Source organism: Patiria miniata, unplaced genomic scaffold (assembly GCF_015706575.1).
Source record: "Patiria miniata isolate m_02_andy unplaced genomic scaffold, ASM1570657v1 HiC_scaffold_2, whole genome shotgun sequence".
NCBI classification, from domain to species: Eukaryota; Metazoa; Echinodermata; class Asteroidea; order Valvatida; family Asterinidae; genus Patiria; species Patiria miniata.
Genome location: NW_024037058.1, coordinates 13,019,339 through 13,044,156, shown reverse-complemented (window position 1 = coordinate 13,044,156; position 24,818 = coordinate 13,019,339). Strand labels below are relative to the sequence as shown.

General features: G+C 40.4%; 1 protein-coding gene across 1 annotated transcript in view; it reads right to left on the bottom strand.

Moving 5' to 3' along the window:
- Positions 1–24,818, bottom strand: part of LOC119726560 (POC1 centriolar protein homolog A-like) — a 33,415-nt gene that overhangs the window by 8,164 nt on the left and 433 nt on the right. The window contains exons 2-11 of the mRNA XM_038198293.1: positions 22,449–22,533; positions 22,075–22,154; positions 21,765–21,856; positions 19,334–19,442; positions 17,312–17,490; positions 16,406–16,521; positions 15,220–15,353; positions 10,544–10,612; positions 9,696–9,941; positions 4,340–4,552 (exon numbers count right to left, since the gene is read on the bottom strand). Coding sequence (XP_038054221.1) covers positions 4,340–4,552; positions 9,696–9,941; positions 10,544–10,612; positions 15,220–15,353; positions 16,406–16,521; positions 17,312–17,490; positions 19,334–19,442; positions 21,765–21,856; positions 22,075–22,154; positions 22,449–22,533 — 1,323 coding nt within the window. The remainder of the gene's footprint in view (positions 1–4,339; positions 4,553–9,695; positions 9,942–10,543; positions 10,613–15,219; positions 15,354–16,405; positions 16,522–17,311; positions 17,491–19,333; positions 19,443–21,764; positions 21,857–22,074; positions 22,155–22,448; positions 22,534–24,818) is intronic.

Here is a 24,818-nt window from a genome sequence, read left to right as displayed (position 1 = left end):
CCAAAGCGGATGGGAGTAATAGCTTGTCAAGGTTGGGTGATCTTGTGGAAGCAAAGGATTAGTGAGAACTTGGAGGGAGGGGGGTAGGGGGGAGGTTTTAGTCACCGATGTGAGAGGGAAAAAAAGGAGAGGGTTCCTGTGCGTGGAAATAATTGTGACCTAATGCACTCCGTTTCTAAAGTGGATGACAGTATTTTTGTTAATGAGAAAAAAACATAGAGGCAAAAAACACTGTATTTATACAAAATGATTTTACAATGTACCGGTACTCTTTTGAGGTACATTTGTGTATAACCATGTACATGTCATTTCTTTTTAATTACGATGTACATGATAAATTACACTTTCAATACGTTGCTTCAATGTATCGAACGACAATTTGACGGATTGGCTGGTTGATTAATTGGTTATTGAGGGGTTGATTGAGGGATTGATTAAAAAAATGGTCGGCACTTAATACTGACGTACATTTAAAAGACTGACCGACTGACGTATGTACACATGTAAAGGGGAAAATCTGAAACACAGTTTACACTCTAGCTTCTTTTTTGAGTCACAGTAGATTGCTTCAGATACACTGTCCACCCCCTACACTCATTTTAGGCACAAGTACATGCCAAGAAGCGACAAGATCTAAACCCTGTTATTTAACTTAAAACTGCACTTGTCATCACTGCACAGCACCGTCCCATATTGCATTTCTCAGGAGAGACCAAATGCATTATCGATGGAAGGGCGTACAAACTACCCACTCAGATTTACACTTTTTTTCCTGCGGGCACCAGAGCTAATCTCACCGGCTGTTTTAAAAGCCAGCTGGAACCCCAGGACAGGTGTAATCCTAGTGCGCGTACGCAGAGACGACTTCTTGACATTTGTTTAAAAAAAAAAAAAGGGGGGGGGGGGAGAAAAGAAACACGAAAAAAGCAAAGAAAAGGAGGTGGCCCAGAACTGAGGGCAGTGGAGAGTAAATGCGGGCCCTGCCACATACACAAACACACACTGATCCTCCAACGCTAATGACGTACTGGCCAAACCACTGACAGATCAGTAAATCTCATCCAGTAATTGGACTGGGTTTCAAGTTCCTTTGGGGGGAGAAGGAGGAGGAGAGAAAGGTGCAGAGATAGACAGAGCTGGCCAAACATGCTGGAGAGCTGCACGGAAATGCGTGACTGTTACAGTGAAGTTGCGCATGGTTGCATGTTGTGAGGGCCGGCGCGGAATTAAAGATTTTACAAGATGCGTGTCTGTTTAAGATGACCTTGACTACTTTTAATTAGCGGTGTCCTGCTGTGCGGTGATGACAACCAGCTACTGACGTTATTCACGCTTTGATGTTGACAATTTGAAAACGCACACCCATCTCATCAACTGCTGCCATTTACATGCAAACACAGGAGGAAAAAAAACCATCAGTTGACATGTAGTCATGTTTATTTTCTTGTCTGCTGGAAAGTGGTTAAAACTGAGTCTTGTCTGTTTGCCCATATAGGTGCTCTCCCCATGCATTTTTGTTTCTTCTAATTATCTAGCAGTACAAAAGTTATTCCCTGTTGAACCAAAATATCCATCCTTGTTTACTTATTGAATAACTTATCAAATCACTTAATAATTCACCAATTTTTGGAGAATTAAATGCACAAAAACAAAAACCAATCGTCTTGCCTAGAAGGTACGGTAGGCCTATAACAGATGCCCAAAAAGAACAAAAAAGTACTTATACATGTGTTTTCATTAAAATACATTGTAAAACACACAGATATAAAATTCCTCAAGAGAGAAAAAAAATCTGATTTGGTGAAAAGCACTGAAATCTTCAAGCACGTGTAGTGTACATGCACATTTGTAAGCAAGGTTATTTGTCCATTTTGATGACCATCAAGTGAATTTTAATTATTTAAGGCAGAAGAGCGATTCCAGCGTCACTTGCATTTCACTTTTGGCATCCTTTTTCAATCTTAGTGGTGTACTTTTAAAAAAATAAAAAGGGAATTACTCTATTATTTTTGGTTTGGAAATACTCAATATATAAGGCATTAATTAATCAACCCTATGGAATTATGAAAATTAAATGATACTAAATATGAGCATGCACTGTTGGACAAAACTGTCACTAGCATTTCTTGAAAAGGACATGCCAAAAATTGTCTTGGTTTTAATATCAATATCCAACAAGATAAGCTTTGCAAAACATATTTTGGATGGATATGACCAGAGTGCTACTGTTTTGGCACTAGTACTTTTGTCAACAAACAATTACTGGTAGGCCAACAGGGGTTTGGTCGGTATCAAACATGGGCAAAATAATGACAACAAATGTTGTCATAAGGTTAATGTGCAATTTAGGCCAATGTGATGATACCGGAGTCTTATACAGCGCACGTATCTACATGAACCAGCAAATAGGTACTCAAAGCGCTGGAAATTATGTCTATTATTAAAGAAAGGTAATGAGAAATATGAGACTCATTATGTAGCACATTATAAGGGCTGACAAGGTGCTGCGGCGCATATTGCAGCCACTGCCAGAAACACTGGGGCAAACCCCTTCTCTTAGCGATAAGTGTTATGGGTTGTTTAACGTGCATTACACAACACACAGGACCTACGGCTTTACGTCCCATCTGAATGACGAAGCAATAATGGTAAAGTGCCTTGCTCAAGAGCACAAGCACCATGTTCCCACGGTCAGGATTTGAACCCATGTACCACGGCACACGAGTCGAACACCGTAACCATTGGGCCACAGCACCCCACAACAAGATTCAGATTCAGCACTATCGAATTAGTAAAGTTGACCTTATTGCAAGTTGACACCACTGGTGACCAGAAAGTAAAGACAAACCTCAACTTCTAGACCCGATACAGATTTTGGCCCATGGCCTATTGCTCCTTTCGATCTTTTGATACCGGTGGCCCAATTTTTGGACCGAAGCTGATGGCCTAAATGAGCCACTCCTTACAGGTATTTCCAAGCAAGTAAAAAATAATAAAATAATAAAGGATGTGAATTTGTATGGTTATGAGTGAAAGTGTCATGAAAAAATATCAGAAGCGACAAGCTCATGGCCTTGGGTGGCATCTGTAATGCATATATTTTTATGTTTCCGTCAGTTTTAATTTAGATGGACAAAACAATCGAAGAACCCACTACATGCACTGGTATATCTTTGTCCGTGTTGGGAGTAATAGGATGTTTTATTTTTAGCAGGAGAGAAATGAAAGCAAATTAGGCAAACGAGTCTATACACAAGAGAATGAGTCTATACACGGACCGTTTACACCAATTGTGTAAATGGTCTGTGGTCTACATGTATACAAGAGAAATCAGGCAAATGAGTTGATACACTGTACAGAAAAAGAAAACTGATTGGGTAAAATTGTTCTATAAAAAAAACCATTCAAATTATATGGAAGGAAAGAAAACCCACAATGCAATACTGAATAATTGGAAAGTATATATTTAGGTTCCTAAGTTGGAGATGTCTGGCATTAAAGATGTTAAAAAGTCCTAAAAATGGGGGAAAAGCCAGAATTTCTGTATTTCATAATTTGCAATAGATTTGTTTCATTGGTTTTGAATACAAAATCAACTACATGTATGATGTACCGGTACAGTACAATAAGGGGCACTAGGTCCTGAAATCCCCCAAAATTTCATGTTTTGGATTGTTTACTTAGCCTATTTCAAACATCTGGTTGAAAGGGAACCAACCTTATGTCTTACCGTTCCCAAGAAAAGAAAACAAAAAAACTGGTTGTTTACATCGTACACGACGGAGGACGACTACGTTTTTCCTGTCTTCAATGTACAGTATACATGTTGTGTGTGTCTATTATAATGTACCGGTACCTATGCAGCACCGTGCTCGCGAACAGCGGTTTCTTACACGTCCGCAAAAGGCGAACACTTTACGGATGAAATCACAACTAGCACCCAAACAGCTCGACCTTTTGGGGTCGTAAAAGTGGACCCCGAAAGTCTTTCTCGCATGCATAATGCAGGAATAACACAAAAACGCCCAGTTTTCAAAGGATGGTTGTGTGGATGTTTATATCCTACTTTTAAATGTTCTTTCTGATTAACATCATTTCGTTCAAAGTGCGTTTTGTAGCTAAATTGGGCTGTTCGAGGACGCAGTGTCCCTTTAATTTCCGATCCGCATTTAGTTCCTATCTTTGTGAAGAAACAAAACTTAGAACTAGCTGACCTGTGTCTAAAAGGTAGAGCCCCATTTGGTCCCCTCTAATCATTACACAAGAAGAAGGAGAAGGCTCTTTATCTCAAAATTTGCAAACAGTTTATATTAAACTTGAATCACATTAAAATTGGTACCTGTGTTAGAACATCCAGTTGGCCCACAAAATTCTCCAAGGTCTTGGACAGGGCGGGGGGCATCTCTTTGACCTCCAAAGGTGCGGTGGAGGATTGGTAGGCGTTCAGACCCTGCCCCTCCTCTAGGCCTCGTCTCTCTATGTCCGCCGAGGTCAGGTCCAGCCCTGAGAAGCCCTTGGGTGACCCTGACGTGCCATTGACCATTCCCTTTTGCTGTTGGATAATAATGGAGTATATTTACAGGGACAACTAGACAACATAGGCCTACCTGTACATGTATGTTAAAAATTATATCCTGAATACACCAATACTACCGGTATTTCATCATTCTCCAATATGAGTAAGTCCCCCCCCCCCAAAAAAAGTATGAGTTGCCTCGAGAAGATGAAGAAATAGACAAATGCCCATGATCTTATTTTAAGTGTACACATGGTTTTATCGTGAATCAAATAAGGCTATTAAAGATGATTCCAAACTTTTTGGAATCAATTCCGATTCCATGGATGCAGGTGTCTAAATCCATTCAGAATTGTATATAATTCTTTCCATCTACGGTACATTGTACATAATGCACGCTGGGCTATGCAGGTACCGGTACACATCTGTGAGCTGTACTTTGACTGTTGAAACAGAACGTAGTTTTCCAGCACCTCTGGAAACTAAACATCGTACAGGTCAGTAGAATGATATCTGGTAAATTGTATGTACAATGTACATGTACTAGCCCCCAAATCAGTCCATTTTTAAAGTACAACAAAATAATGTTATGTGTGTTGTCAACTGCATACAAAGTTGGAATGCTGGGAACATTTCAGTGTGGCTGTACTCCGTTCTCATTGGGAACACAGGCTTTTCCTAATTGGAATGCCAGGAATTGCTGTATGGAAATGTTGCTACAAATAAATTTGCATTAACCTTTACTTTGATTGTCATCATGTCCTGACATTTTCTCTCAGTTTCTGTGAATATTTGGAGAAAAGTCAACTGAAATCATATTTTTTTAAAAAGTTTATTGTAGTTGTCTGAATATACATTTCTGATAAAATTAGATATATACGCCTAAACATTAAACACGTACATGTGCGTCACCACCAATAAGGATGTCTAAATGTCATCACTAATTAAAAACAAAGGCTGGAAAGGAAGAAAAATCCAGCAAACGTCAGAAGGTATTAACCGAAACTGTTGCTAAGTGTCGGGAACAGATGTTGCGGATGAAGTGCCGACATGGAAGTGAGGTATTACACTCTGACCAACATCCTCCTTTCCTCAAGGAGTATTGGCGAGAGTGATAGGGACCGCGCCCACTCGGACACATCGGATCATAGAAAATCCAGCAACGGATGAAGCCCAATTAAGAATTGGGCAACGGAAGCCCAATTGAGTATTAGGTTGTGTTTGGTTTTCAGTTATTACAGTACGATACTATTCCCGGAGTCCTTTTTATAGGCACTCCTACTCGATCAACAATAATGTTCTACGGCTCCTGTACTTGTACACATGGACAAATTTCTGCACATGCTTCGGTAACATTACACTCAAGTTATTTCATGTTACAAATACATACTGCATGTACCGGTAAACATGTATGTATGGCTTCATCGCAAAACTCTGCAACAGACGACCGACAACAGTACCATTGAAGTCAGATCTCACAGCCAAAACCGTGCAACTGAAGCCCAACAACAGTATCCAAATAATAGTTTATGCAGTACCCGCTGCTATGTACATCAGATTCGAACCAGCCAGCCGATCCCGTGAGCTCGGTGGTCGAGTGGTAAGACATCTGCACTAGAAAGCAGGAGGTCGTGGGTTCGAGTCCCACCCGAGTGATTTTTTCCAACTTTCACTCGGGAGGTAACACACTGAGTATACAGTGTTCAAACGTCGGTGAAGGGCAAAACCTAATTTGATTTAGTATCCAAATACATGTATAACATGGTTTGAGGATAAAAAGTCGATATTGGAAGTCCAGGTATTGGAAGTTGATAAACTAGTTCCTGAGGTGAAGCACAGGGAACTAGCTATAGTTTGTCAATGTCCAATACTGAGGTGGGAAATATCAACTATCCACCCGAAATACACCATGTTATATTTGTTTTACTATACCTCATATCGGTACATATTCACCAAAATGTTGGCATCATATCTCTGCAAAGCATTGCAATGCATGTACCCCCATCTTTTCTTGTAGCTACCGGTAGGGCGATGTTTGCGTGTGCGCACTACCCCTGCGCTAGTTCCATGATTGCTTCATAAAACGCATGCGTAGTAGACTAGTGCATGGGTAACCCATGCGGTAGTCTACAAAGCATGCAAATTTATCCTGTGCGTGAATCAGTACCCGGCAACAGTACTGATTGAAGTCAAATCTCATATTTGATCCGCTTATTGCCCGTCTTCAGTTCCACCAATACAATGCTCACAGAGTGGTCGTTATCACCTCTCAAATCACAAGTCAAATCATTCCGGTCACAAGTAACAGGGGATGAACAAGGAGGAATGCCTTCATCACTGTTTACTGAAAATACATGTACATGTACATGTACATTTGTATGTAGCTTGAACCTTGAATTGACAAATGATTCAGACTGAATGACGACTGCTTGGGACTGAATGACTACTGACTAACTTGTAAGGGCTAGTGAGGACTGAGAATACACAGTCCATCAAAAATTACCCCACAGCAAAGTAAAGTTGTAGTACTAGTATGTATGGGTTGTTTTGGTCCTGAACACTACTTTGGGATATTGGGATGATGGGATCATGGTTTGTTCTTGAAATGCAATATCTCCCAGGCTTCAGTAGACATGAATTGAGGGATTAGGAGGCCAACTGTGTGTCAAGTACATTAGTGCAGTATTACATGTACATACATGCACTAAAAGAGTGAACAGAATAGCATCTACATGAATATGTAGTGTATTCCACTTTAATTTGGTGTCAAATACATGTATTACATTAATACCCGAACTTGAACAAATCAAAATGAGACATGGGCCACAAGGCAATCATGAGTACTCAAAGACACTTTGTGATAACATCTTGAAATCGTTGAGTGAAACATCCGCCAACTCCATGTATCAGACCCGCTGTGACAGAGCCGGCCCCTGGTGGCCCGCAATCAAGGAAATCATGCCCAAATTGACTGGTTCCTCTTCTTTATTGGATTGCTTCATCTCCCCTCGCGTACCGTTACCCGCGGCGCGTTCGATGGCTTTCTCCGGGGCAAGGCGGGTATTCCGGATCTATTTTAAGGATCAGCTGTGTGAAAGGATCACTGCTGGACTTTCTCCTCTCGTCAAATCAGATAACGGTGTTGACTCATGGGAACTGGGATAGGCTCAAAAGGACATGCTTCCATCTATTTATAAATCCCAGCCAATAAAATACTTCCCATGTCAAATACCGCTACGATTTGCAGAGCTCAAGGAGAAAAAAAATCTCAATTTGCGTTGACAGAAAAAAGAGAGAAGGCACAGTGAAGCTATGCTTTTGATCCAATTTCAACACCTGGCAGTCATTGTGTGGTCTATTTTGCAAGGTTCAATGTATTTACACATGTGCAGTGTAAGCTTGGGCAGCACAGACACTTTTGAATCAATTTCCGGTGCTTTCCAGGAGCCATGTTAACCTGCTAGATTTATTGGATCTAGGCTTGGGCCACGCATATATATTTTTGACTCTGTTTCCATTTCTGTCCAGGAATCCTGACTCTGTTCAGGAGTTAACTCAACATTTACCCAATGAAATGCATTGAGAGAATCTTGGTGTGCTCTTTAAGAAGTGTTATTGGTTTCTTAACCTCATCAAATTGATTTTGCTGCATCAGCAATCAAATCTTGGACAAACTCCTGATACTCCATTTTCTGTGAACAACGAAAAAATGTTTGGAATTGTTCAGGAATAACAGAGAGCTGAAGTCAGTATTGATTCTGATTCGGCCTCCTGAATCAGTTCTTATCTGATTCTGGTGGTGAGCTACTGGTGCCCAAGCCTTCATTTATGACTAATGTTTTATAAAGATCTAAAACCTAAAATTGACACTGGATTCAGAATATGGGTGTACATATACATGTACACCAACGTTTGTTTCAGGTGTATGTCCAGGATTTCCTTTTGTTCCTCTTCCCCTTTCCTTTGTTTGTACTTTAACTTTTTCGCAACAGGTCTCATTGGTTTTGTACACGTTTTCTAATCAAGGTCGTCCTCGATTTGGTTTCTGTCCTCGACTCATCGATGATGTGATGTTGCACGTGTGTGTCCTCGATTTACACCATAAACAAACGCATGTTAACACACTCGGGGTGCAGTGCCAGGGTTCACTTCTCACCTCTCCAAATGATTTATTGGGTAAATGCAACACAGGGTACACTTGGGTGCCATTCCCCCGTGTATCCTGTCATGTAAATCTGTTCATGGGTTTCTTTACTTTCAGTTGAGTCGAAAACTGAATGTGCACATTGAAAGCCAATAGCATACGCTTGCGAGGGGGTCCATTGCATGCAGTTGATGTGCCTTTCTTGTGCTATTACACTTGGTGGAGAAACAGGACCACCTACAGTACAAATCCTTTTAGTCCATTCACTGGTTACCATAACCCCATTCAATAGTACTAGTGACCACACTAATATACCTTTCATAAATATCTGGTTTGATTAGTGTGACGTCAGTTCAGTTTAAACCACGCCTACTGGCCATTAAGTAGCATTGGAACCATTGGAACAGGGAGCTAACGCAGCTTGAGTGTTTATCCAATGGGCGCTAGTAATCAGTGGTGCGCGCGTGTGTGATGTTTTTACTAACAAAACGGATTGTGATGAAAATGCAGACATTGGCAAACCACTTGCCGTGAACAAAATACGTACACGCATACTGAAATTTGTATCCTTGTGGAGACATTTCTTTGTTCTCGTGTAGTAAAGTTTTCGAGTTTGAAAGAGAAGTTTCAAAATGCTCTTATTTTAACCAGAATTAATTTCCTTGGCTAAAGTTTGGACTTAATATCCCTTTTCTAAAACTCTTCCATTTGCGACAGATCAACCCACCTTGGAAATTCCTAGTTTTTAAGTAAAATCCATATGTCTATTTCTTGAAAGCCTTGTGGAGATGTATTCATCTGTAGAAATTGCCCTGTGGAGACGTATACAATCTTTTGTTCCCTATTCTACACACGTCTCCAGAGGGCATGGTGTATCAGATCATTCTGTGCAGATGCGATAATGTTGATGCCTAGACACCAGGTGAACAAAATCCGTCCAATGAGGGAGTCACCAGTGCCCTTGGATAGGGTGGTGGATTCCGGAGGACGGAGTCCATAGAAGTATAACGAAAAGACAACCATTTGTAAACTCACCCTGGGCTGTGAGAACAATGCCGGACCGAGGTTGGTCACGTTTGGCGTTGGGGCACCCATGTTCTTGGGCTCACTGTGGGCATTGATGTCTGCGCCGGTACTCCGCACACTGTGCCTGTGGTGCGGGGACCGGGGATGGATGTCATGGATGTGCGGTGGAGCGGTAGTGGTCTGGGACCGGGCCCGATGGGACTGCAGGACCTCATTATAGTCTATCTGGTCAAAGTTGGTCTTCCAGACCATCACCTGAATACAAACAGACCCACATTAAGAATATGTACCTAACATTGGGGTCATTGAGACACATGAAAATATTGCAGAAACAAAAGTAAGAAACTACATTTCTAAAATGTAATTTTTTTTATTTTTTATTTCAGGGACATCTCGTTAAACATAAAACCCTCTATTCCTCCCATCCAGAATTACTAGGGTGAGAGAGCAGGCAGCACATTGTGTACATTTAATAGTCAGTATTCTTTGCTACCCACATTGCATTTTCCCTTTCTTTTGGTGTTGTGGAATATGGCATGATACATGTTGATGACTTTTTTCTTCTTCTGTTTTGATATTCTTTTCTTCCAGTTCTCACTATGTTGTTTCCAATTTGGTTGTGTTTCCTCCAGTTAATATTTCTGAATGTTAGGAAACGTTTTTATGTTGAATACTGACCAAAGTATTCCATGGATCGTGTGTGGGAAAAGGCACTCAACTTTCATTCATACGTGGACAGAAGTATGGAACACTAATTGTTATCATTCCAAATCCCCCCCCCCCCCCCCCGATTTTATGTACCCTAATGATGTTAAATGTAAGCTTTCACAATCAGGACCTCAGACCGTTGCACAGACCTGTTCATCTGCCCCTCCTGAGGCAAAATGCTCCCCTGTTCTGGAAAATGAAACAGCTGTGGCCGGGCCCTGCAAATTGAAAAACAAAACAATGAGAGAAAGAAAGCACCAAACATTACAAGGTTGTTTTTGCTATGCGGTTTGAGGTGGAAGTTTAATTTTCAGTTTCAATGAACATCTGTTTCTCATGATGTCCCTCGTGATAAGAGGTCAGTATTGAGTTATCCACGTCTTTTAGATTGGAGAAATCAAATAATTATTACACATTCCTGTAATTAAAGAAGTGCAGTGATGATCTATAAAGTAAAAACAAACAAATAAACACTTCAACAAAAACAAGAACCAAAGGGTACAACCCACGGTGGGCGGGTAACGTGTGAAGATGGCTTAGGGCACCGTCTGTGCACCCGGGCCGCACCGGTACTGGTTCCTCGAGAGTACAGCAAATGAAAACGAATGGGGCATGATCTAATATGCAAAAATATGCAAATTAGACAAATGCGCATCAGTGTTCGCAAAGCCGGTGTAGCGTGAATATCGGACTCCATGAAATGTGGACTCATCGGTAGTATTGCGCATGCGTAAGTACGAGAATATGCTATTTTTAGGATCACATACGGGAGAGCTACCCGGTACCTGTCACGTGCGAGGGATTAGCCAATAATAGGGAAAAGCAGTCCGATTTTCATACGAGTCGGATTTTCATATGATACCGGTCTTCGAATGTTAAGCTGTAATACTCGAGTTGCATGAATACAATATATAGCAGAGTTAAGTGTCCACCAACCAACCAAACCCACCAGCCAACCAACCAACATGCAGTTTGAGCCTACGGCGTGTTTCACATCCGCCTTGGGGAAAAAAGAAAAACAAAAGTGTATGTGATGTAGTGCACATATTTGTTTGTTTGTTTGTTTGTTTTAACCAGTTCTTACAGCAGAGCTTTAAACATAGGACCCGGAAGTTGCCAAAAATGAGGGAGCAGATGTATATGAGACTTACAACAGTGTCTTTCTATTTTTAATAGCACTCGCTTATGGAGCAAGGTCCACTTCATGGAGCCCCTAAGCAGGGAATTATTGCTACACAAATTTATGAGCCATGAGAATCGGTCATGCAAACTACACATCACATGGTAATTTGACAAGTAAACTGTACTGGCTCAGCAAAAGCTTCTACGAATTACAACATTTCTGTCGTCAACAACTCCATGGCATTGCTCCTGTCCTGGTTGTACATGTACCATGTACATGTACACATGGGTTATGCAACAAGGAAAAACAAGGGATTAGGAACAAAATGACCTTATTTATTTGGACTTGTATGTCTGTTGGGACAAACAATCAGAGTGAAAAATACAGGGGGACCTTGGATGATCCTAACAAGGAGTTAGTTAAGTTTACATCAGAATACTTTCGTTATCCTTCAAAGGCCAGGCCTCTAGGGTGCTGCTTAGTGCTTAATGCCAGGGTTTAAAGACGGCACACTGTAACCTCACAATGGACTGTAAAGAGCCAGTCTTGCTGGGGGCTGTTGTGTCACAAGCTTCACCCACACATTATGATGCAAGTAACTGCCAATATAACCGCAAACTCCCTCTTGCCAATATTACTGTGTCTCTTATTTTTCATTTTCAGTTATACTACCTACAGCTTTGCACATGGTGCCAAAGATCTTGTGCTCTGCTCAAGTAAGTAATTCGCTCATTGCCTCTTGTGATTTAGCTTAAATGTACAATGAAATCACAGACCCCACTTCTTGGAATAAAAACTTGACAGACAGTGAAGTATGAAGAATCCATTACCTAAATTTTGCAAGGGCAATGCGTGGGCATGGCCTTTTAGTATGGAAACTTTTTTTTTTCTTCTGTGGTGAGCCAATATGGCTCATGGGGATTAACACCGAATATTTACTAAACTTTGGCTCTTACACTTATTTGCAGTGAGCTACATATAGATTCTTTGCCAGGGGTCTCGGTAACTGGGGTAGGGGGATTGACTGCCTATTTCTGTGCTTAACGTGTGGGTGAGTGTTTTTTATCAGTAGGGAGGTTTCGCAAGCGAACGGATACGCTTACACTTACGTTTAGCTATCCGTATCCGTTTTTTACTTACGTGTAGCGAGCGAGATATGCGTGTCGTCTGCACGTATGACGTCATACGCCACTCACTATCCGCTAAACGTACAGACGACACGCATATCTCGCTCGCTACACGTAAGTAAAAAACGGTTACGGATAGCTAAACGTAAGTGTAAGCGTATCCGTTCGCTTGCGAAACCTCCCTAGTAACTCTGACGATGCGCTTTACTGCCAAAACCATGAAATGCCTGCTCCATGTGCGTATGCACTAATCTGTCAGAGCTATTTCCCCACGTACATGTAACACCCCCAGTTCCTCACATATAAACGGTATCATGTACATGTGCCATGCATTCAGTGTGAAATGAGCTGTGTGAACAGTCAAGCATAAGGCTGAATTTTGGCATTTGAAATTTAATACTTGAAAACCACCTTGAAATGTAACTCCCAACTAATTTCTCTGGTTACTCTATACCCTCAAGCATCTTCAACAGTCAGCATACAGGCAATTGGAATTTTGACCAGTATCTATGTGTATGGGTACTTGTTCTACATAACCCCCGAGGACAGACACACAAAGGGAGAACAACCAATCCATTCAGTCCTCAGGAGTTGGGTCTCTTGTTCAAAATGGTCCTCTGTAGTAGGTTTGTGTGCTTAGTCTATGGGAGAGGGTTATATTACAGGGACAAAGGAAAACACAAAGCATTGTCCTCTGGAGTATAGTAAAACAAGAGAGGGTGCACTGACTTGGTTACTATGTGTCGTTTCTCCCCATCTCAATTCCCGTCAATGGTAAGAATGACAAGTAACTGTAACGGACAACACTTCAGTGCAATATTTTTGGGCTCCAAAGCACTGGGGCATTTATTTAACCCAAACTCCCTACTGTCTTTTACTAAGTTCTGAACCAAAACCCACCACTTACACTGCTTCCAATGCATGCTTTGCTTTAGGCCTCCAGGCCAAAGTCCATCATACTCCATCACTATTTAGTCAAACCAGGCCTGCGGGACCAAGTCCCCCAAAATCCAACAAAAATGGGCAAATGGATTTTGATGGAGTTTGGGAGGTAAGGGTTAATGCAAATCATCCAACTTCAGTTGAAACATGGATCTTGGGTACTGCAAACCGTACACACATTGGGCTAACTTTTGATATAAGTTAGCAAAAGGTCATGTACAAGAACCCTCTCAACAAGGTAAAATAGAGAGATGAGGCAAACACCACCCCTTTTGAGGCATTCTGGCACGATGAGACAGAATTGGGCAGAGGTCGAAATGAGGGTTTGCAGAAGTCAGGTCAGGAAAGGAAAGAGAATAAAATGCTCCTTACAAATCTGTTTGTTGCACTTCAATCAGATATTCTGTTGAGAAGTTATGGCCGTTTGAAGTTCACATTTATCGACACATCAACACAATAAGATACTGAGAAAATGGCCTTTAAAGTCTCAAGTTTTATAGTCTTGAAAATGAAAGATGCCAATTGTTTTCCCATTAAAAAAACCTTTAATTCCCTGATTTTTATACTATTTCTTCAAAATATGCAAAGTACACGTCAAAGATTACAAATATCAATAAATCTGAAAATCGAAACAAAAAAAATCACCCCCATTCAGTTTCTTGCATTTTGCTACGCTTGCCAGGCCAGAACACCTCACATAGGGGAGAAATTTAGGGATTTGTGCCCATTCAAATAAAAAGTACATGTATGTAGCTCTGCGCTCTTAGCACTATAGATGCGCGAAGGTGTTTTTGAGGTCACTGTTGATTATTCCCATGACCTTAACAATAGTACCACAAAAGTTAGTCTTTGTTTCACTATATCCCACAAGTGAAACCTTTCACAAAAACCTTGTTAAAAAACCCAGACATTGCCAGGCATTGCGGTCACATAGATACATTCTATACAATGTCATGCACACATTGACCCAAGCACACCAACCATACAAAAATCTGTCAGATGAAAGCTCAAGAAGTTAAAGGTAGAGTCCATCATTTGCAGCCATCCGAAAAGTAACTGGCGTAATTATTGTTGAAAAACTAACTTGGTTGAAAGATAGTAAGGAGACTAAACTCCCTGTGAAATTATTCTTTCTGGGAAGCTGTCATTTTGAAGTAATCAACGAAAGAAGGCATTTCCAACGGTGATTCTTAAGAAGCACCGTAGGAAAATTTAAATTAGTAGTTCATTTTGTTATTCAGCGCAGCGCGCACAAGTATTCGAACGACGCACACGCGCGCGCGGTTGTTATAATTCGTCGGATCAGTGCGCGACGTCGCGTATAGTTGCAATTCAAAACAATTCAAAAACATGATTCAGCAACTTTTGATTTGAAATTGAGATCTTAGAATGCTGTTTTTCTCAGAATGTACAGCTGAAGCTTAGCTGAAACTTCATCAGGTTAGTTGCTCAGTATCCTTCATTAGATTTTAAACTCTTTTATTGCTTCAAACGAACAAAATGCACAAATTACAAATGATGGACTCTACCTTTAAAGCTCACCAGTACACTAGGGTAGGGCAGTGGGTCAAAGTGAATGACTAGGCCAAAGAGCGCCCTCTATAGTCTGTGCCTGTCATCCAGAGTTTCTTACCTGATGGCCATGTAAGGTATAGAACAGCCTGCCTTCCAGCAAGTCCAAGATCTTTAAGGTGGAATCGTTGGAGGCTGTGATGAGGTAGTTGCCGCTTGGATGGAAGGATAAGCTGTTTACTGCTGCTGTATGAGCTGAAGACAGAAAGCCATATAAAGCATTTAGGCCAACAAAAAAATAGTTCTGCTTCCGATTACATGGCATTTGAAAATAGAGTAGGTAGGTAGGGATTTGTTTTTTTTGGGCAATTTTGTGTGTGTACGATCATATGGAGGCGTCTGCGTAAAATCAAGGGTAAAATGTAAAAATTGATGGTTTTGGGTGTTTTTTTCCTTCTAATTTTTCCCATAAAAACAATTAGGGTAGGGGCTGTCAGAATAGGGTAGGTAGGGAAACCCGAAGCAGAATTATTTTTTTTGGCCTTAACACTGCAATGGATGGCACCAGCTTACAGTGAGGAAAACTATGCCCTCAGCTGTCCAATGGCAAACTTAACTAACATTAATCTTCTCCCGGTCATTTTTTTGTTATGAAGTTTCCCAAATCCTCCAACACAAACCAATGTGTGGGCAACCCGTGGTACTGGTATCTTCCCAAAACTAGAGGAAAATCTGAAGCCCTTACTGAGGTGGAACCATGAAAATCACACAGTGTTATAAGTCCACAGATGCATTGAGTGCAAGCGTCTCAACTGCATGCGAGTATAAGTCTACAGAGGTCTGTGGTTCCACCTCAGTAATGGCTAGGAATGTCGTCTGGTTCAGTCCAGTCACAAGTAACAGTGGATGAACAGTTAACAGGGGAATGCCTTTGTCAAAGCTCATTTGAATAGCTTGGGAGTTGAATTGGGACTGGAAGATATGTGATGGACTTGCAGGGACTCGACTACATCTCTGGTAATGGCCGTTTGCCAAATTGGTCTATGGGCTTTGTGCGCCAACAAAAGAGGGCGCCCTTTTACCTAGCAACGACGTCCCAATGGGCGGGGCATTTAGCTTGTTGACGCGCACCGTTCCTTGTGTGTGACGCACGTACACCAGGGGATTTGTACTATGGGGATTTGATACGGCCGCGTCAAAATTGCAGTCAGGCAAAATGGCGTCGGTCAGTCACCCCTAACTCTACTTTCTTTGCCGGTGAGATGGTACTTGTGAACGGAGTGGATACCGGTGGATTTGTGTTTTACCTTGATAGTGCTGCAAGAGCTTGTTCATTCTGATGTCCCATACTTTAACAGTGCTGTCTGTCCCTGCAGCTGCTATACACGTCCCGCTGGGATGGAATGCTACATTGTGAACAAAGCTGAGGAGCAGAACAAAATAACAAGAAGATCAAGTACACATTCCTCAGTGATGGTAGGGTTGCAAAAAATCCAAGTTACATTGCGAAAGTTTTAATAAAAAAAACTGTCGTGTGTATTTGAACTATCAGTCATCCATTAGTTAAAGGTCATCCGTTAGTTAAAGGGAAAATACAACATTTGCAAACATCAAAAAATAAAACTACCAAATCATTTTGAAATACCTTGCTGGACTGTTAGTGAATGACAGTGTAAAGCATCCTGTAAAATCATGGCACCTGGTATACTGTCATTTTCAAGAAAAGTGGTATTTTTGTATCAATTTCCAACGCTGATCGGCCGATCAGCATTGGAAAAAACTGGCTTTTTTTTCAAATACTGGCCCCAATTGACCATCGCACTTGTTTGCAATCGATTACAAACCTATGAACGGGTACGAGCCAGCTAGACTGGTTCCCTGACCTTACAATTCCCCAATGTATGTAAACTGCTCTGTTTCTTCTTATATGGAGTCGGGGAACCAGACTACAGGAAAATGATTGTTTTTCTTGGTTTTTATAGCATTTTCTAACCCAAAACCTCTAAAAAGTCAGTGTAACTATATTTGCTACATATTTCCAACCCCCCAATTCCATCCATTTCTGAAAATTACAGCAAAAGCAAATGATGTATATTCCCTTTAAAGGTATAGTCCATCATTTGTAATTCGTGCATTTAAGTATGAAGGAAGCCTAGTATTTGAGACATATTTATGGGGCTATTTTACGATGAGAATGATTATAGCAGTTTTACCCTCCATGCTCAAAGAAGGTGTGGATGCAGTCTTTACTCGTCCGGTCCCATATCTTGACCGTCTTGTCGTCGCTGCCGGACACAATGAGCCTGCCGTCAGGGGACCACTTGGCACAGCGCACCCAGTTCATGTGCTGACTGAGGGAGAACTGGAACCGTTGGCGGTGCACTGTCCATACCTGAAAGAGCAAATGAAGTGCTTAGAATTACGAAACAAGAGGCAAACAAGTCAGGTGTGTTTACAAACACAAATGCCCCGCAACCGTGACTGTTCCCATGACATAACACCACTCTTTTAACATCAACTTACATGTACCTTGGTCACATGGAACATTCATTGACAGCATTAGTGTCTTCTGTAGGTTTTATATGAATTAATCCCTAATCCCTATAATCTCAGAATAAATACAAGATTTCTATTGTTTTAGCCACTGTGAACTTGACCCTTGACCTTTTGGCCCCAAATTCAATAGGCTTCTTAGGATTACCAAGAACAATCCACAAACCAAATTTGAAGTTCATATGTTAAGTATTTCTCAAGTTATCGAACTGACAAAATTTCTATTGTTTTAGCCACTGTGAACTTGACACTTGACCTTTTGACCCCAAATGCAATAGGCTTCTTAGGATTGCCAAGAACAATCCACAAACCAAATTTGAAGTTCACATGTAAAGTATTTCTCAAGTTATTGCGCTGACAAGATTTCTATTGTTTTAGCCACTGTGAACTTGACCTTTGGCCTTTTGGCCCCAAATGCAAAAGGCTTCTTAGGATTGCCAAAAACAATCCACAAACCAAATTTGAAGTTCACATGTAAAGTATTTCTCAAGTTATCGCGCTGACAAGATTTCTATTGTTTTAGCCACTGTGAACTTGACCTTTGGCCTTTTGGCCCCAAATGCGAAAGGCTTCTTAGGATTGCCAAGAACAATCCACAAACCAAATTTGAAGTTCACATGTAAAGTATTTCTCAAGTTATCGCGCTGACAAGATTTCTATTGTTTTAGCCACTGTGAACTTGACCTTTGGCCTTTTGGCCCCAAATGCGAAAGGCTTCTTAGGATTACCAAGAACAATCCACAAACCAAATTTGAAGTTCATATGTTAAGTATTTCTCAAGTTATCGCGCTGACAAGATTTGTCCGGACACACACACCCACACACCCACCCACCCACACACACACCCACACACCCACCCACCCACCCACCCACCCACCCACCCACCCACCCACCCACCCACCCACGGAAGGACAAGGCGGAAACAGTATGCCCCTTCGGCTTCGCCGCGGGGCATAAAAATGTGGAGATGACTTATTATTAGCTATCTGTAAAGAACCGTGTGTTTGGAACAAAAGTACGGCTGCAATTGCAAAATAAAGACTCTTATGCGATGTTACAATGTACTACATTTGTACATGTATGTAGCTAGGCTACTAGGAAAAATCTCCTTATGTAAGTCAGGCATGCAACTGAGAAGTCGTACAAAAAAGAGGAAATTCAATTTAAAAAAAAAGAGGAAATCAGCTGATCCGAGGAAAAGTTGCATGCCTGGTAAGTAGATGGCATTTCCCAGTTCAGCCTGTCTTTCAACTAAAGATAGGAATCACTGTTTACTTTACTAAACATGTAGGGAAACATTCATGCATCATTAAAATATTTGACTGATTAGCCAACAATTTATAAAGGCTGCTTGCCACAGTATTCAACACACCGAGCACAATAAAAAGATATTTTCTAGTAGTTGAAAAAAGTTTAAATTGAACTTCCTTGAATGTGAACAAATACCTGTATCGAGGTGCTTTTAAATCAAATAAGTTTACACACGCCTTTGATTTTCTATTTAATGAAACTGGAGCGAATATGTATACATGTACATGTACATACATTGTCCTACTTTCAAGTTTGTTCAAATGTTTTGGAAAATTAGTGACTTCTGCCTGTGATCTTAAGTGTAAATTGCTATATCCACGCAGTAAGAACTTTGTTCAGCTGCTTAATGATGAGAAAGAAGTCTGGAGTACCTTGACTGTTTTGTCGTCCGACGATGTAAGCAGGTACTGTCCATCACTTGAAAACTCAACGCTCCGGACTGTCGCTGTGTGGGCCTTGAATACAGTGGACTCTCCCTTGCTGTAGAAACAAAGGATTTAAATATCGCAATAATAAATCATACTTATATGATTAAAGTGAACGATTAAAGTGATTAGAGTGATTAAAGTTGGGTGCCAGCAGACTGGTTTAAATAGTTAGAAATAACCAGTGTCGGAGTCTAGGGCCCGACTCCATAGCTCTTTACGGTCATGCGACAGGTAAAAGGGTTAATTACAAGCCTTACATTACAAGACTTTGTACGGTGTTTTCCGTTTTAAATAAGCGAATAAGTAATCATTTTTAGTAAGTAAATAATGAGGAAATCATGGCTTGTGTTCATGTGTACGTCCCTTATCTGAGAATAAGCCATCGCTGACATGATGATTCGCGATGTTACGCCAACGCCCATTCTGCTTGAAATTAACACGCGAGCATCGTGCCCCCGTCTCCTTGCGCGTTCATGCGCCTTCAATGAGCATTCAATTATCCGTGACCAGTGTTGTAGGTCTCGAGACCGGTCTTGGTCTCGAGACCGGTCTCGAGACCATTTTTTGCTGGTCTCGGTCTCGGTCTCGGAAGCTGTGGTCTCGGTCTTGGTCTCGGTCCCCTTTGGTCTCGATATTTTGGCTGGTCTCGGGTCGAGACCGGCAATATGTAGCTTTTACAGCTCGATCGATTACTTTGTGTTCACTTCGTTCAGTACCGTTGTTAGTTAAAACATTTGCTAGCCCGTAGATCGATCAAGCTTGTTATATATCGTGGTCGGTTTGCCGGACTCGACTGCACGTTGGAAAGTCCCCAAAGTACATGTAAAGCTGCAGCAGTATACCAGTCACTGAACGATTTGGAGCAAGTTCGGCATTTATCTGTTGAGTCGGACACATAAAGCAAAGTATGAACTTGTAACAATTTATGCAATAAGGGTCAACCATTTTCGGGGATTGTGTAGTTTAGTCCACCCCTGTGGGCGTAATCACTTGCATTTTGTATTCTAATAATAAATGAGGTGCTTCAAATTAGTTATATTTTCGACCCCACACAATGTTCTCTTTAATTTGGGACAGTATTTTGAAGAAAAAGTAAATTTTTCTACCTGATTTTCCAGCATTGAACTCACACACTCTTACCAGTTACCACTCACTGTTGCCATGAGAGTGTATGATGAGACCCCATTTTCTGGCTGCTCATTTTGAAGTACCCCATTATTCCTCAAAAATTAAAATCCCGTTCAGAAAAAAAAAAAAATCCATATCTGGCACATTCTGGCTACCACCTCGCAACTTGTGGGTCTACATGTACAAGTCCACATTCTATGACAGAAATTTAAAAATTAATTCAACATTTTCTAGCTCCCATTTTTTAAAATCAAGTACACAAGTCTTGTTAGAAGTTACATGTAAGTCCTATATTTATTTTAGGAAAAAAGAGGCACAATGTAAAATTAAAATTGCATCTTTAAATATCCGTTAGAAGTCATAGCTGAAACCAAGGGGTGACTGTGGAGTTTAGGATCCGAGTTCCTATAACAGATGAAACATCTACCTTTAACTTTTTACTTTTGTCACGATTGGGTGCAGACAACATGTCAAAGCCCATATTTCTTAAGTGTAACTACTTTTTGCTCAAGTAAGGTGTCATGTATCAATTTGTCAACACTGCCACTGGTCAACATTTTGGTCTGTATTCTTTGTGAATAGAAGGGTTACATTTTTCAACTATAATAACGTGTCTTGTTTTTTTTATTTCGACTATTGTTATTTATTATCAGCGGTCTCGGTCTCGGTCTCGGTCTCGGACCACATTGGTCTCGGTCTCGGTCCGCCTTGAAGGGGCTGGTCTCGGTCTCGGTCTCGGTCTCGAATCTTCAGGTCTCGGTCTTGGTCTCGGTCTCGGACTATCCGGTCTCGACTACAACACTGTCCGTGACCCATATCATTGTGCGTTTGTGCAGTTGATATACCAAACTGGCTTATTCTGTGCTGCTATTGACTGTTGGTGAAAATATCTGCACTAGAAAATAAGCACACAATTGTGATGGTTCGAACAGAATACTGTGGTACGCAGAGCCATGCTATTGGGGCCACTCCTTTGTTTAATCCAAAATGGTAGTGATATATAATGTGTATCAAGCTGAAGTACGAAAGCTGTGTTAACTGAGTGCAATGTGAGAGCACTTTACCAATTCTTGTACAAAGCAACTGCTTGGTTATTATGAACAGCTCACATAATTACTATGTGTAGCCAATAATGGAAGCACACCACTCTGATTGATTTTTATTTATATTTTTATTATTTTGGTTGGATTGCAAACAGAATGAAGAAACCATTTAAAGGTACAACAAAAAAAAGTTGAAAACTTACACACTGGGTATCCATAACCGGACTGTTTTATCTCTTGAAGCGGAGGCTACCAAGTGACCAGAGGGAGAGAAGTTCACTGACAGAACAGCATCCTGCATAAACAAGGTCAAAGTACAAAGTGCGGTTGAAAGACAACTTTGCTGAAGGAAAGTTTTATACCTCACAGGAGTTGGAAATCGCTACATTGGGTTCTGCCCTCAACTGATGTTCTGAAACACCAATTGGTACATAGTTCTATCACAGGACTTTCAAGACACAAAACAAACAAACAAACAAAATGAGACAAACAATCGCGGTAATGCACTGTTACCTTGTGACCAACGAATCTGTAGGCCCTCATCTGGGGCTTGAAATTCCAGACCATCAAACAGGAGTCCATCGATCCCGATGCTGTTGAAGGTAAAGTTGATATTTTGATAAAGAATTGTCAGCATGAATAGAAATTGTACCAGTAAACCTCAACGTTTATATCAAAACAATAGATTTAGCTAGGACATGATTTAACCACCTCTGGAACTCCGCACTGGTGCCCTACTGACTGAGCCATTCAGCCTTAATATGCAACATTGTTGCATACACAATTGTATTTTGGGAAAACTCAAGCTATTTTGTACTCTATTGCTCAATCTTTTAGATTAAGGTAAAAGCAAGTTCAGTTCTACACAAACTACAAATTGAACCTACCCAACTGCTTCATATTTGGGTTGAAGTCTACGCTGGTGACTGTATCTCGGTGGCCCTTGAAGTGCCTTTCCAAAGTTGGATCCTCCTGAGATGGCAGGGGGAAAAAATGACACTATGAATAAGGATTGTTCAACAGTAATAACTTTGTTGTAAAACACTTTATCTTCAAGCAAACTTGAATCGTTGATCCTGATTGGTCGATCGACGGCAACAACAAGCCACCTCAGCTTTAAATCACTCCTACAGGTCCATAAATCTCTCTTCTTTCATAAAATGGCAACAAATTGGCAAAAATATGCCTCAATTTTTCGAGAAAGGTGACAGATTCAGAGCATGATTAACAGGACAACTGTCGTGTGCGCGCCATTTTTAGACGAAAGCTGCATTTTCCATGGGTCACTGATTTTGATTAATACTGCCCTCTCTTGTCTTCTTACATGATAAATACAGGGTGAGTCAGAAAAAGCGGAACCCAAACCCCAAAAATTGTATTTCATATTTTAAAAAATATGTAGCACCAAAAAAATAATGACTGAACAGCCAATTAAACAAGCTACTTTTAGATGAAAAAAGTACTGAAATTGCTCCATCCGTTCAAAGAATATCACCATTTAAACACAATGACCCTAAAACCTGTCTCGTCCTAAAATGTGATTTCAAGAATCGTCGTCACAATTGTCTACAAACATCACCAGCGATAAAGCCTCAGTTTAAGTTGAAGATAATCAACAAAGTCCTTTTGAAGGCCCGTCTATTAAAAAAAAGGGATTTTATAAATCATATTGTTTTAGGGTTGTTAATAAAGATATTATGTACTACAGTTGTTGACAGTTGTTTAAACAAGTATTCTGTGTCATTTTCCTTGTTGTTGCAAACAGTCAAAAAACACAATAATTTTGCTGTTTTAGGGTCATTGTATTGCATTTAAATGGTGATATTCTTTGAACGGATTGATCAATTTCAGTAATTTTTTTTTATCTAAAAGTAACTAATGAAATTGGCTTTCCGATCATTATTATTTTTGGTGCTACATATTTTTTTAAATATGAAATAAATTTTGGGGGGCTTGGGTTCCGCTTTTTTTGACTCACCCTGTACTGCTATCTATTGACATGATTGACTAGATAGGATATGATAGCCTCCTGAGGCTATTTGTTTCATTTTAAACGGTCAAGAAATAAGGATTTGAGTTATTATTTTTTGACCAAATAATTATTAAAACGAAGTGGCTATCGTTACGGCAGCCGTTGTTTAGCGCCCTCTACAATACTCTTTTGATACGCACGCAGGTATATAATTATTTGTTTCCCCACGTTTTAGCGAGCAGTGCAACAGCTCAGTCGATAGAGGGTAGGATTTTGCACCGCGAGATTGCGGGTTCGCATCTCAGTTTTGCACTCAAATTTTTTTCCTTTTCTAACCCGAGGCTTTGGAGGATTTTTTTTTAAAGGGAAATAAAGTTCGAATTTCATAACGTTCAAATTCACTTTTTTCTTCTAATTTTCTTCTCATGTTTTTATAAAAGTTGCCTACTACCGTAAGGATAGAAAATGGGAAATGCGTTACGGCTGCCGTAATGATAGCCACTGCGTTATTAAAAGGTGTCACTTATTGATGAATTTAGACATACAGAACATGGAAAGCATGCCTTTTAATTTAAGTTACAATTTTGTTTATTTTAATTTTAAAAAAATGGAGTTTTTGTGTCATAACTAGAAATAGAATAGAATTAATTAAAAAGGCATGGGCCTAAAAAGAAGGTGAAGAAGTACTTTTTGGAATGATAAAAACACTCTTCTCTTTCCTTCCCCCATGTTTTAACAAGAACTAAAACTTAATACTAGCATGACATGTAGGCCTAAATGATGTAGGTATAATTTAGGCAGTGCATATTTTGCCGGAGACGGCAAACCTTTAGTAAACGTTACTAGTTTGCCGGATATGCACTGAACATGCGCAGTTACTGTTTTTTTGTACTTAAACATTTTCCGGTGACAAATTTTAGTCTGGCTCCATGCCAAAATTATCGTTGTAACCTCGTATTCACAAGATGGGATTCAGACCATTTTATAATTTCGGACTATATTTCCCTTTTAAAAAAAATCCTCCAGAGCCACAAATCTGAAACAGAAAATGTAATACCCCTACTCTGCAAAAAAATGTTTGAGACAAGTTAAAATAATAAAAGAAGAATATTCTTATTTATTTGGGACGAGAAAAAAAAACTTTAAAAATGTGATGCGGTCGGAATCGAACCCGAGTCATCCCGCTTACTAAAGCCTTTGCTTAACCACTACACCAAACGTGCTACACAACTTTTGGTGGGAATTTAATACATCTTATAATTCAGCCCTATCTTAAAGAGTACAG